This window comes from Lepidochelys kempii, chromosome 1 (assembly GCF_965140265.1).
Source record: "Lepidochelys kempii isolate rLepKem1 chromosome 1, rLepKem1.hap2, whole genome shotgun sequence".
NCBI lineage: Eukaryota > Metazoa > Chordata > Testudines > Cheloniidae > Lepidochelys > Lepidochelys kempii.
The window spans coordinates 80,109,316-80,123,981 of NC_133256.1; the positions used below are offsets into that span (position 1 = coordinate 80,109,316).

At 44.7% G+C, this 14,666-nt stretch overlaps 1 protein-coding gene across 14 annotated transcripts in view; it reads right to left on the minus strand.

Moving 5' to 3' along the window:
* MYCBP2 (MYC binding protein 2) overlaps positions 1-14,410 on the minus strand; it is a 414,953-nt gene extending 400,543 nt beyond the window's left edge. For 12 of the 14 annotated variants that reach the window (XM_073347171.1, XM_073347218.1, XM_073347180.1 and 9 more), the window contains exon 1: positions 13,669-14,409. In XM_073347171.1, coding sequence (XP_073203272.1) covers positions 13,669-13,952 — 284 coding nt within the window. In that variant the 5' untranslated portion in view covers positions 13,953-14,409. Of the gene's footprint in view, positions 1-13,668 lie in introns of all 14 variants that reach the window. The other 2 variants (XM_073347199.1, XM_073347148.1) reach the window with 1 other exon arrangement.
* Positions 14,411-14,666: the final 256 nt, after the last annotated feature.

Genomic DNA, 14,666 nt, shown 5'->3' on the forward strand with positions numbered 1-14,666 from the left:
AGCCTCTGGAGTCTCCTAGCACCTTGATCCTGCTTACATGGTACCTAATGCTAAATTTAGATATAGAGGGACCCTCAGTACAGAGAATCCTTGAAACCTCAGCAATGCCTTTTGTGGCACTTCCAGTATGGCAGGTCTCTTAGGGCCCAACTTCCTTCTGAGGAGATTTAGGGCTTCTCTTGACAGAGGACTTCATGCTATCACTTGCAGATCTCTTTTTTTTAAGAGGACAATCAAGCTTCAGAGGTAATGGGACACTGTGGTCACTTGATGACCACTGAATGGGGGAAGGGGGGAAGAAGGGGCACAGGTCTGGGTCTGATGCCTGTCAGAGGGAGCATTCCATCATGAGAGTCTAACCTTATCTCCCTCTCTTTCCTGAAATGACTCTTGAATTGTAAACAGATCATGCCCTTGGACAGCACTTGAGTATCCCTTAAGCAGCAGATAAAGTGCAAATGGCCATCTCTAACTGGTGAGGACTCCCAACAAGTAAGGCAATGCTTGAATCCTGTGGATTTAGTTATGACCCAAGAAAAAAGGCTCCTTCAAGAAAGGAAAATTCCCACAAGGAAGGAAGGAAAGGTGTTGGGAGCATAGGAGGGAAAGGTTTGTTAAAAGCCTCCTGGGAAAAAAATAATAAAACTATTGAAACTAGTTTATTAGTACAAATTAAACTAACGGTTAAGTACACTATCAAGTACAAATGGCATAGTTAGCAAAATAAGGCAGCATAATTAGACAGTTTGTCTCAGTCCAAGGCAGTTAAGAAGGAACTGAAGGTAGCTCATCCGCCATAGCCCTATATAGTCTTGTTGGGGTCCCAGGGTAAGTCGAGGGGATGGAAGGCCATGAGTGTCGAGGAAGTCTCTTTGCTCAACCCCCCTTCACAGAATTCAGTCCAAGCTGGCCTGAGAAAGCCCTTGTACTCCCAAAATCATGCTGCAGCTGCAGATAGAGCTGTTTTGTATAGGTTTTGCTGGTGCCAAGTTAGGATAACTGCAGGAATCAGCTACAAGGACATAACTGCTTACTTGTCTCATTAATCGCAAGGCTAAGCAGGCTGTGCTGTTGTTTTGAATTGCTAAAATGCTCATTAAAGGTTGCCGGAAAGAGTATGGTTGTAACCCATATAAGGCAAAGCAGTTTTACTTGGCTGATGTGTAATGCAATAGAGATAAGAAATATAAAGGTATGTGACTCTGCCTGCTCAGTGTGCAGGATTTGAGATTCTTTTCTCCCTGTACCTTCTTTGGAGCTCCAAATAAACTTTTCTGCTTCTCCACCCTGTTGTGTTTATTGGGTGATGCACACCGGGCAACGAACTGCTGCTGTTGCTTGCCTCTGGCACTGGGTGCCGGCAACAGTCTCAGTACAGGACACGAGGATAGATGGGGGCGTGTGTGGATCAAGCAGGCGTTGCTGCTGAAAATCTCCCATCAAAAGCAAAAGGAGGTGCATGCACACCTGACCTGGAGCACATACAGGGCACTAATCAAAGAAAAGTTAGGCTCAGTTCTAAAGTGATTAAAAATGGCTCGGGGGGGGGGGGGAATCCATTTTTATTGGTCAGTCATTTCCAGGTCAAATTTGTTCAGTAAGCAAGTAAAAACACACCTGTCAGCTCGGCAAACACAACCTGGCCTCTGAAAAATGAGCTGTTTTCTTTCTTGTTCACATACCGCTCCACTAAAGATTCTGCAGATACAGTGCTGTTTTCAATCACACCTGTGCAACTCCTATTGTCAACATATTAGATGAAGGTAGAATTTGGTACTGCAATTAGAACTTAGCTGTAAAAGTACACTGTTAAGAATCCAAATTTAGCATGAAAACTTTTTTCTGAAACTGAATTACCAAGCACCATGCACATCTATGGTCTATCTTAGGTATTTATATCTCCATCATTAACATAGAATCAGAGCACCTTTAGTGGATTTATCCTCACAATAACCCTGAGGTAGGGAAGCACTATGATCCCCATTTAATCCACACAAATTGGATGTACAAGTAGACTAAGCAACCTGCCGAAAATCACACGAAAAATCCACGGCAAAGTAACTGAACCCAGACCAATTACCATATTATTGAACCGTTCTTCGTTCTTTATGTTGCTATAAAAAAAAAGTAGAAAAAACAAAATATTTTATCAATAACGTGCTGTTCAGTTCCTTCCCAAAAGTTTTCTTAAGTAAAACCAATGGATGTAAGGCAGGAACAAAGCACTGTGGAACTTCACAGACACAAAGATTGGCACAGTGCTAAATAATGAGGACAGGGCAGTCATACAGAGCTATCTGGACTGCTTGATAAGCCAGGCCCATTAAAATAAAAAGCATTTAAATAAACCCAAATGCAAAGATATACATATAGGAAAAAGGAACGCAAACCACACTTACAGAATGGGGGACTTTATCCTGGAAAGCAGCGACTCTGAAAAGGATTCAGAGCTCATAGCAGGCAAGCAACAGAATACCCACCCCATAACAAGGCTGCAACAAATGAGCTAATATGATCCTCAGTGGTGTAAACAGGGGAGTAGCAATGAGGAGTAAAGGTCTGTACATGTCATCAGTGAAAATAACAAAGGAACACTGCATCCAGTTCTGGTGTCCATATGGAGAAGGAGCAGGAGCAGAACGCAGCCACAAATATGATTCAAGGACTCAAGAAAATGCCCTACAGTGAATGATTTAAAGAGCCTAATCTGTTTATTGAAAAGAAAATCAAGAGGTGAATTCACTAGTGTGTAACCTTGGTGGGAGAAAATACTAGGTACTAAAAGGTTGTTTAATCTAGGAAAGAAAGGCATAACAAGAACCAACCACAGGAAGCTGAAGCCAGACAACTTAACAACAGAAGTCAGGCACACACTTAACAGTGAGAGTGATTAACCACTGGAACAAAGGGAAATGGAGGCTTCTCCATCTCTGGATGTCTTCAAAATCAAGGCTGGATGCCTTCCCTGAAGATAATTTGTTTGGCTAAAACCTATGCTTCAGTCAAATATAAGTTAGTGGACTCAATACAGAGATAACTGGGTGAGATTTAATGGCCTGTGAGATACAGCAAGTAAGATTAGACCATCTAATGATCCCTTCCGGCCTTAAATTCTATCAATTGTGAAGACCTGAAAATTTGGTTCTAAGATATGATTGCTAAGTGTGTGGTTCTCGTTTTCTGGTGCTCATCCTAACACTCACAGGTGGCCTGACTCACAAGTGCTAAGCTCTCAACTTCAACAGAAGTCAATGAGATCAGCAGGTGCTCACTATACCTGATTTTTCAGAGGTAATGTCTCAAAATTAAGCACCCAATCACTAAGATAGAATCAGAGGATTCTTTTGCACATTTTGGACAATCTATAAATGGAAAACTACTACTTCCTTATTTCAAAGATGCTAGGATATAAATTCATTAATTACTCCAAGGTACTAATATAGTATGGTTAATAAGTGCACTGGAAAAGCCCCTAAGATAGTTAAAAAATATTTTATTCAGTGCATATTTGGATGGAGTGCAGTTAATAAACCATGGTCCTAAAAACTGAATGATGAAAATTAAGAGAAATATTGAATAGATGTCTCATTCAATAAGCACTGAGCATCCAGTGTTACAAAGAAGGGAGGGTCCTATGGGAAAAAGAGTAAGCAATCATGTCACTAAAGATTGTATCATAACACCATATGTACACGAAGGCAGAACTGAAGTTCCATGGGCAAATTTAATTCTGGCATTTCCTAAGTTTTGAAAAAACATTAACATTAAAAGAAAGTAGTTTTTTGGTATATAATGTCTATAGGACCACAGATGTACCTAACACTTTATGAAAACAGATTAAGGACTGGATTCTCTGTACCAGTAGATTATGATATAAAGAAAGATAGGGACAGAAGAAGATGAAAACACGGGGAGAGAGTGGAAGAAAAAGGAGAGAACTATGGGGTAAGACAGCCACCTGGAAGACACATGCATGGCGCCTTCAAAGTTTGATACATTTTTTAAATGAGATTCCAATGAAGAAGGGAGGGGTTTAAGAAGGGATCAAAAGAAGGAAGTATGGCAGATGGAATTAAGTGGAGCATTCCAGAGATAGACATAAAAATAAGGCATTTTTTCATACCTAGATATCAGAAGTATTCCTCAGATAACAGTTCTGAAAAAGAAAAACTGATCCAAGGGCTTTTATATCACTGATTTGAAATTATAGGTAAAAATACTCTACCCAGCTCACAAAAGACTTGCCTCATTTCAGATTCTGCCTATACCAACCAACCATGTGGAGATGAGAAGCCAGAGATTCTCCAACAAAATCACCCCCATAGTGAAGGTGCAGAGCATCATGCAGAAGGACCTTGAACTACAAATGCTCACCCTAAAAGAAAAAAAATATGATGGGACAAGAGAACTCGACCAAGTAGGCATTCGATGGGTTACTAGTACATTCAGAGTCTGACCGTCTGAATCATGAAGTATAGAGTCTCCTTCTGGGCTGATGTTATATGGGTAGACACCAGGGCAAAGCCTGAAGTGTGATCCCTTATTAGAAGAGATGATTATTTTATAACTGCCTTGGCCCCATCTCTTATCAAGTCTTGATATATTTCCTCTGCTCTTAACTATGAAGAGAAACATGAAATCCCCTTGTGGGAGTCTGCAGGAGCCGGTCTTAACCGTCACATTCCATTAGTTACAAAATTAATAACCTTCCTAAATCTAACAGGACTAGGAAAATAGATCAAATTTTCATTGCAGATTACTTGACAAAAGACGACAGTCAAGCTTAGTAGGACTGACAACACTGGAATTTCAGATGGTACTACCCCAACACAATACCTCAAGACTACAGACGTCTGCAGGACATTGTTTCCCAAAAAGGGCAGGGTCATTTACCATGTTTTTCAAAAGCACTGTAAGTGCAATTGAAGATTTTAACACACATTGGAAGGGCATATACGTTTCAGATTTTTTCTCCCTGTTTATAAATAAACCTGTTTTTAATGAAGTGGACAAATTAGTTAATGTTAACCAAGACGTTTCTTAAATTGGCATACTCTTGCTTTCCAAAGCTTTTGGTAACAGGAAAGTACATACAGCAGGCACTAAAATGCGTTTTTCTGTGTAAGAGAATGACAGAAGGCATACTGAGCTTCCTATAGCATGTATACATAAAATTGCAAGATGCCTAAATGTCGCTATTAGACCATGCAGAAGCTAGTATTACAAAACTTAAAAAAGCAAAAATATAATTTGAAACTGATTACTGTAACTCCCAACCACACTGCAAGGCAGGAAGAATGCGAAAATGACTGGATAGCAAAAAGCAGGATACCCTGCAAACAGCTACACTGAGGCTTTCCACCTCTTCATACATTTAAGTTTGTCTTATATCCCCTCTATATAGAAATTTTTTTTAAAATAAAAATGTTGATACAAAAAAGTAACACTTATTTAAAAGATTAGATAACAATCAGAGTTGGGGGCCAAAAGGGACAACCAGCTCATCTAGTGTGACCTCTTGCATATCACAGGCCACCAGCACCCCATAGCACTCAGACACTGACCCAATCATCACTATCTTCTAATGAAAGCAAGCATGCAATCATTAAGGAAAAAACTGATGTATCACAATGTGCTGCCTAAAATACTTACCACTCTTCAAAACAAGATATTATAATACGAACTGAAAAGACTGCTGAGTGTAATTTACAACACACCTTGGGAGGGAAAAATCCAGAATTATAGAGAGATGAAACTATTCAAAATGCAGTTCCTTTCAACATCCTCACTCCACCATAATGAGCTTTGTTTTATTAAAATTCACTTTTAATACTTACAAAATATATTGTTCACAAAAAACACTCCCTCAAAGCATGTACAGAAAAAAAAGACCTCTGCACAAACTTCCCTATCCTGATTCACTTGCATGCTTCAGCAGTAACTATAGAGAACCACCTTGAGAAATGAGAAGGCAGTTTTCTCTCCCTGTCCACTCCTTTACCTCACAGACAGCAAACAAAGGCAAAATGTCACCAATTAGCAACATGAATAGGTAACTATGAGGGTTTGTCCTGAAACCACAGACTCATTTTAAAAATGCCATGAAACAGCTGTAAATTGAAACTACTTTTGGTCACTTCCAAAATAAACTAGATTTGAACTAGAATTTAAACACAAATGGCTTTACATGTCCCTTTATTATTAATCTAATCCAGCAGTTCTCAAACTATGGGTTGGGACCCCAAAGTGGGTCACAACCCCATTTTAATGGGGTTACCAGGGCTAGTGTTAGCCTTGCTGGGGCCCTGGGCAAAAGCTCAAACCCCACCACCCAGAGCTGAAGTGTAAGCCTAAGGGCTTCAGCCCGAGGCATCAGAGCTCAAGCTTTGGTTCAGACCTGGGTGGCAGGGTTCAGGTTACAGTCCCCTGGCCTGGGGCTGAAGCCTTTGGGGCCCCCACCCAGGGCAGCGGGGCTCGGGCTTTGGCCATCCCACCTGGGGTCATGTGTTATTTTTGTTGTCAGAAGGGGGTCATGGTGCAATGAAGTTTGAGAACCACCAAAAATCCCTACACAATGCAATTTCATCAAATCAGCTAATCCCCTCCAAAATAAATGCACCCTGTCTAAAATTTAAAATATTTTAAAGATAGTGTTCTGAATCAAGGCCACAAAAACAGACAAAAATGCCCTTTGGCATGTATAGTCAGGATTGTTCCACCTCTTTATTTGCCAAAACAAGATTTTTCTTCTAATTTCCAAATCCCCACATATAAACTCTATGTTCCCACTGTATACCCAACACTTCAAGTCATATTTAAAATTACTCAATGCCTCATTTCATTTTGAATCACTCATAGTACATTTCATCACTTTAAACTGCTTTGACTTCAGAAGTAGTTATTCAAATTATGATTTTCTACATCTCCTTCCCTCCAAGCCCCTTTTCAACATTTACTAACAATTTTACAATGAATCAGTTTACTTGATTCCTCCACTACTTCCATCATTAATATAGTTTTAAATAGCACAGTGCATCAACATTTAACCTCTTAAGCCTTGTCAGAATTTCTACCACCCACCTTTTAAAAGTACACATCCTCTTGTGGTACACCTTGTGCACTAGTGTAAGACAAGAAACAGGACTAAAAATAAATGCATTCAGCTACTCATGAGGATTAACTAACATCACAATAAATTGAAAACATTAAAACAACGTATAAATTAAAGAGAGAGTCTGCTACTATATCACTGATTCTCAAATATTCAGAAGTTACATAATTTGTTGAAAGCCTCATCTCTCTCACCAGAAGTTGGTCCAGTAAGAGATGATATCTCACCCACCTTGTCTCTCTAATATCCTGGGACCAACACGGCTACAATGTTGAATTAAACAGCTTTTGTCGGTTTTCCAATAAAATACAATTATCCATGTATAATGTAATGTAGTCTGATAGTTTGAAACCAGAAAAATAAACTCTGAACAGACTAGCAAATCTTATTTTACAAAAGGTATGGAGAATGTGGTCATATAATGCACATACCTTTCACAAGAAACACCAGTGTCTCGTTATTAATATTGTTGTATAATCTATAATTCAGTCCATTATTTCTGGCTAAATATGACTAATGTATTTTCAAGCTGCATTCAGCACTGTAAGCAGTTCTGAAGCAATGAAACTAAAAAACTTCGGAATCTCAAGGTAAAAAGCATCCTAATGTTTTCAAAAATGACAAGTGCTGTTTGGCTTTTAGTGTGAAAAGCAAGCACAAGTTTTCAAAGTCTGAAGGAAGTAAGCATCTTTATAGGCATTTTTCATCAAACTGTGCAGAAGTGAGGGAGAGGGACCAAAAAAAAACTTGAATTAGCGGACAGCTTGCTACAGAGGATGTGCAGATATCCATTAAGAGGGTTGGATGTGCTGGCCTAACAGTATCCTTTGGCAACCAATCCAAAGAATTGATTCAAAACCAAGAAATCAGCTTCTTTTCATTAGGCAGTGTAATATGGAGGAATAAACATAAGAAGCAGGAAAGTCCTAAATTGAGGGAAAGGCACCTATAATGTTAAATTAATATATTTTATAGCTAAGGCTGCAAGTCTGTCACGAAAGTCACGGATTCCATGACTCCTCCAGCAGCTGGTGATGGCTCAGCCCCGAGCCAGCAGCAGCAATTTGGGTGTGTGGGAGGGGACTCAGGGCTAGTGGCAGGGGATTGGAGGATACAGGGAGCACTTACCTCAGGGTGGGGGGCTCCCCGGCTCCAACTGGCATGGCCCCCCTGCAGCTCCTAGGCAGGGGAGGAGTTGGTCTGCGCTTCACATTGCACAAGCCCTCAGACCCCGCCCCCGCAGCTCCTATTGGCTGCAGTTCCCAGCCAATGGGAGCTGTGGCAGCCAGCACTTCTGGCAGGAGCAGGGGAGCCCCTGCCTCCACCGCCTAGGAGCTGCAAGGACACAGAGCCGGGTAGGAAACCCCTGGCAGGCCTGCCAAACACCCACCCCCACCCCAGCACCAGCAGGGGTCCCAGGCCACGCACCGCAGCCCACTGCACCCCAGAGCCAGCAGAGGTCCCAGGCTGTGCACTGCAGTCTGCCACCTCCACCAGCAGGGGTCCTGGGGCTGTGTGCCACACCGCCACCCGGCCCCTCCTCCGCCAGCACCAGGAGGGATCCTGGGCCACCTCCCCCAGCACCAGCGGAGTCTCCAGACTGCCCCCCCCCCAGAGCACCCACGGCCCCCCCACCCAAGTTTTAGTCACAGTAGATATTTTTAGTAAAAGTCATGGACAGGTCATGGGCCCGTGAATTTCTGTTTACGGTTCGTGACCTGTTCACGACTTTACTAAAAGTAACTATGACTAAAATATAGCCTTATTTATAACAAATGAGTCAAAACTTAATTGAGCTTTTAAAAAACTAGATTCACTTTTCAATAATATGTCTAGATCAGGGGTTCTCAAACTGTGAGTCAGGACCCCAAAGTGGGTCACAACCCTGTTTTAATAGGGTCGCCAGGGCTGGCTTAGACTTGCTGAGGCCCAGGGCCAAAGCCCAAGCCCAAGCCCTGGGCAGTGGGGCTCAGGTTACAGGCTCTCTGCCTGGGGCTGAAGCCTTTTGGCTTCGGCTTCCCTGCCCCCACCCCCTCACCAGGGGCAGTGGGGCTTGGGCTTTGCTCCCCATGCTCTCTGCCCAAGGCAGTGGGGCTTGGATGGGCTCAGGCTTTGGTCCCTCCTCCTAGGGTCTTGTAGTAATTTGCTGTCAGAAGGGGGTCGCGGTGCAATGAAATTTGAGAACCCCTGGTCTAGATTACTAGGGAAGGTTTCAAACCACAATAGCACTGTTTTTATGTTTCCTAATATTGCAGCAATCATAAAAATAGAGGTTAAATGTAGATTTACCAAAGTTCATTTATCTTTTTAACTAATCTTAGTTTAATCAACTGTCAAGAAGTATGACATTAGTCATAGCGCTATGTCAAATGCTTTAAAAAGCTTTTGTCTAATCATTTCTGATAATGGTGTACACTAAAACATCATTGTTAAAATACAGATAGTAACTAACCCTATGTAAGAAATATGAAACATCTTTACGTCTGCTTCAATACCTATTACTGAATCTTTTCAGCATGTGATACCTCACTCACTACTTTTAGATGACAACTAGTACAAATAACCTCCGAGTATACATTCATAAATTCTGTACATGATTCTTGAATAATCTATATTTAACTCTGCATTGGCAGTGCTTGGTCAATCTCATATTGCTCTGAATTTTAACTTTTCAAAACAAAGTAAAAAGCAAGCTTTTATCATAAATCTGACTACAACAGAGGCATTACTTACAGCTTCACTGTTACAACTGCGTTGAACTGAGTTAAAGATTCAAGTATCTTCATTATGCAAGAAAATTAGTGTATCATGCCCCAAATTACAGCATTCTCTGAATACAGAATGAAATTTCTGAGAATTTACAAGTCAACTTCTAAATCTGGTTATAGTTTAAATTATTTGAAATGGGTCCTTTAAAAAAAAATTACTTACCCAAATGATTTTAATAATGGAACAGCAGGCTTCAGTTAAAACTTCACGTATAGTCTGTTAGATTAATTACAATCTAATGCAGTCGAAGTTATTAACTACTGCATCTAGTTATGACTAGAGTTGGATGGGAAAAAAGGATATTTTCAGCAAATATTTTAGAGAAAATGTTACCGTTTTTAAATCAAAAACATTCAAAACTCAATTTTTCAGCCAGCTCTACTTATGACGACAGGCAGTGTGAGGTTAATAACTTAGGATACACTTAACTATTATGACAGTGGTAACTCAGACTACCACCACTCTTCTACAGAGAAATTGCATGCCACAATTCTTTTGGTTGTAATGAGTTAGTGGTGAGATAAAGACTGGCTTTTTTTGGTCAGGAGTTCTAATTGGGAGATTGCTTAGCTACTGTCACTGCATTGGAAACAACTGTGTCTGCTCTTAAAATGTTCCGTGGATGACACTAGCAAATTAGGGCCAAATTCAGCAGTACTCTATAGTTGCTTGCACTGCTCCAATGACAAAGCAGCTGTAAATCTTATTTACTTGGCTAATATATTCTAGCTTCTTTGTGCCGCTCCAAAGTGATTCAAAGGAGCCAAAACATACCAGTGAACCTGGCCTTAATTTACAATTTAAAAATAGTTTAAGATTGATATACTACACATCTTTAACTCTGAGAAACCACAAGCTATCATCTTTAAGTTTGTTTCTTCTTTAAGGTAAGACATTTTTAATTAAAAAAAAATAATAAAACTCTGTTAAACCAGAGTTCAAAGAGAGGACATATCTGGAATTTAAGAGTAAAAATCATGGCAATCACTGTAATTATTCCAAAACCAACCATTATAAACCCAAATTCAGAATTAATGTTAAACTTAAAAGAAATCCAAATGTGTTAAGGTGTGAAAACATACAGTTAAGACACCAGAACAACTTTAATTCTATTCTCTCACAACACCTTGCAATAACCATATAATTAAGGCTGAACCTGAATTTCCTAGGATGAATGTTTGTAGTCCCAGAACAAGTTAAACTGATTTTTAAGGCTCATGATGAGAAGAAAATATTAAAAAACAGAGAAACATGGAATCGCAGAAGCAAAAGCAGCAAGATTTTCACAGGTGCAGTCTGAAATATGACAGTTTATTGGTTATACAGCTTGGACCGAATCAGGTGGTGCACAAAAACACACACACTAAAGGTCAGGACCCAGAGCCACCTACTGGCTAACAGATAAATCAGAAAGGTTGTATTATTCTTGTAGTTTGTAAAATTACTTCTCTCTTGTAGACACACTGGCTACAATTAATTATTGGATCCCTGTTCTTTCGAAAGGGGAAAATAATTTGAGTAAGTAAAGCCAAACCGTAAAAAAAAAACAACCCACTTAATTTTAATGTTTCACCAGCATTTACTAGTCAAGGAGTTGATTCACAGAGCTAATATTTCTATTGTAATTGGCTCTGCTCACTCTGTGTCACAACTTAATTCAACTCGAGATTGTGAATCAAGATAGCACCCTTCCAGCTCTTGTGCTTAGGAGGGTCTCCAAACAGAGACAGGTGAACATGTCACTGAAATCCTCAGCAATCTCCGAGGGTAAGAGTGAAAGATGCAAGCAGACCCCGCTGAAACGAAAGGGATTCAACACAGCAACATGCTCCACTGTTGCACACAAAGAAGCAGCCACCAGGGGGGTCCCCCACTGTGACCCAGCCTGGGGAGATGTGAGCACCCTACTTGCTCCTGCCTCTTACGTCATTTTCATGTGGCAGTCCCAACACCCAGTTCCCCAGAAACTCACTGTTGACTCTGAGCACAGACAGGCCTAAGCTGTCAATGTACACATTAATGCCTATCCCCTTCAGTGCTGAATGGGAGAATCAGGCACTGCAGCCTCCCTGTGCAAGATGTAACATTTGCACATCACTAAACTGCAGCCCATGGCAAGAAACAATCATGTGCAGGGTCAAGGCTGCCCTAATTCCAAATGGGGCTGTAAGCATTTTGGTTGGACCGGGCCCCATTCTGCCCCACCCCCGGTTCTGGGCAGTACCCCACTCCATACTGTCTCAGCAGCTGCTGCCGCCACCACCACACACTGACCCCCACTCCCAGAAGCCAGAGAGTGGAGGGTTAGAACCCAGCTTGCACCAGCCATCTTTCCCCAACAGCCCCACAGGGTTCCACCTAACCAACTCAGAGACCGTACGGGACCCACATCTGTCCTCCCCTCTCCCCACCACTGCTGCAGATTGCCTCATGCAACCTCCCACAGCTGCTGCTAGGCAGGACGGAGTATGTAGTGTGCCTGTGCCCTCATCTCATCTCCCTAGCACTTCACATACTCCCAGTGCTGCTGCTGGGCAAGAAGGCAATCTGGTGTGATAGCCCTCATCTCTGATCCTGCATCCTCCCCACCCCATGTATTACATACCATGGGGGAGGGCACCTGTCTAGGATGAAGAGAATCGGTTGGAGGATGGCCCTCAAAGCGGGGACAGGGGCTTGTGGGAAGGGGAGAGCATAATACCTGGCACAAAGACAGAGTACCTAGCCCAGGGCTGTGGGGGAAGCAGACTTAGAAGGTGCACAGGTCCCCAACGAGAAGACTTCTTGCCTTACGTCAAAGTACCTGGGCATGGAACCTGCCCTGGGGAGAGAACAGTGACTGGGGAATGGGCATAGCATATGTCTGTCCATTGCAGACTAAAACTTAGATGGAGGACCTCACACCTGCCCAGGAGCCAAAGGCACCAGCTGTGTTATCTGTCTGGGGGTTAGAGAGTAGGTGCAACACATGCCAAGGCAGATCCAGTTGAGGAGAGTTTCTTACCTGTCCCAGAGAACTGGGTAGAGCACAAGACACATTAAGCACCCAGTGAGCTGGTTGGCAAATATTACATGTGCTAGTTAGGTAACAGAGGCAGGAGTAACAGCTCAGAGACACAGGTATGGGCAGAAGAGAGGGGCACCTTACCTAACTGGGAGGCCCCAATGATGGTACATTAGTTGAGTGCATTGCCTTCGGGTGAGGGTGTAATACCTATGTGGATGATCTCAGTTGCAGGGTGAATGCATTACCCATCCAGATGGGGAGACAGCAAATTAGACATACTACCTATCAAAATCACCCTGCTAGGAGTAGTCTCTAGGCCAGGTGATTTGTTTGGGGGACTCCAGCGAGAGAGGAGTAAGGTTGTGAGCTCTGTTCTCTGTGGCCCCCCGGGGAAGAGTGTAGGAATGGTATTTGCATGGAGGCTCTACTGAGGGAGGCATTACCTGCCCCAGAGCCCCAGGATTCCGGGGTGATCACCTCGCTATCTGGCTCCTGATCTAACTCTGGGTCCTGGCGGGGGAGGGGCGCTACCTGCCAGTTGACTCCAGACGGGCACATGGGTGCCTTACTTGCTCAGGTAGGAAGCTGGGGGGTTACCTCTGCGGACATCCTAGGTAGCAATGGGGGAACTTTACCATCCTGAATGGTCGCATTAGTTCTCTAGCATAGGACGGCCCTGGCAGCTAAGGAAAAGAGTGCATGACACGCCAGGTAGCTGCCTGCTGGCTGGGGGGAGGGCGTCCCGCTTGGCCCTGGAGGGGCAGGCCTGGGGGTGCGTTACCTGTTCGCGTGGCTCCCCGGATCCCGGTCGCTCAGCGCCGCCGTGTAAATCTTCCGGTAGGTGTCGGCCAAGGCCCGGCCCGAGAGCAGCAGCTGGTAGCGGTCCCTGCAGCCCGGCGGTGGCGGCCCCGCCGCCCCTGGCAGCGCCCCGAGCCCCATGGCTGAGCTCTCCTCGGGCCCCCCGGCCTCCGCCGGGCAGGACCCGCGGGAAGAGGCGAAGAAGAAGAAGCCGCCCTCGGCCCCAGTCTCGGCGGCGGCTCCTGCGGCTGAGGCGGCCGCGCACATCCCCCTCCCCGCCCCCTGGCGGCTGAGCTGCCTCCCCGGCGAGACACGGACACAGGCGGCTCCCGCTGCCCTCACCGCCGGGGCCCGGCCATAGGGAGGCCGCAAACGCCAACACCGGCCCCGGCGCTGCTCATCCAACCGGGCCGGGGCAGGGGGCGCAGTGACGCCGCTTCCCCCGGCGGCCCCCTGCCGCCGCCGCCGCCTCCTGCGGCTGGAGACCCGGCCGCAGCGCCCGCGCAGCCCCCTCCTGCCGGCGGAGGGCGGTCCCGGAAGGGCCGCGTTGGGGACCGGGGCGCGCGCTTGTGTAGCCGCTGGGGTCCCGGGGGCCCCGCGCCGCTCACTGGCTTCCTACGCCCGCTGCAGGGGGCGAGGCCGGCGCCGCTTCCCCTCGCGGAGTTTCTCTCACAGCCGCCGCCGCCGCCGCCGCCCTCAGCGCAGCCACCTCGGCCCCACCCCCTCCGTGTGTCAGACACACACGGCGCGACTGCGCAGGCGCCATAGACCCCTCAACACCGCCCCCTCCCCGGGAAATCCAGGAGCGAGCCGTTCAGTTCTCACCGGTCTCCCGCGCGCTCGTACCTGCTGCACTAGGCAGGCGGCTCCCCCCTGCAGCGCCGAGCGGCGGACATAGTGGGGGGAGGCTGCTGCTGCTGCTGCTGCTCGCTCAGCCTTCCACAGCCCTGTGCGTACTCGCATGCAAGTGCATTCGTCTAC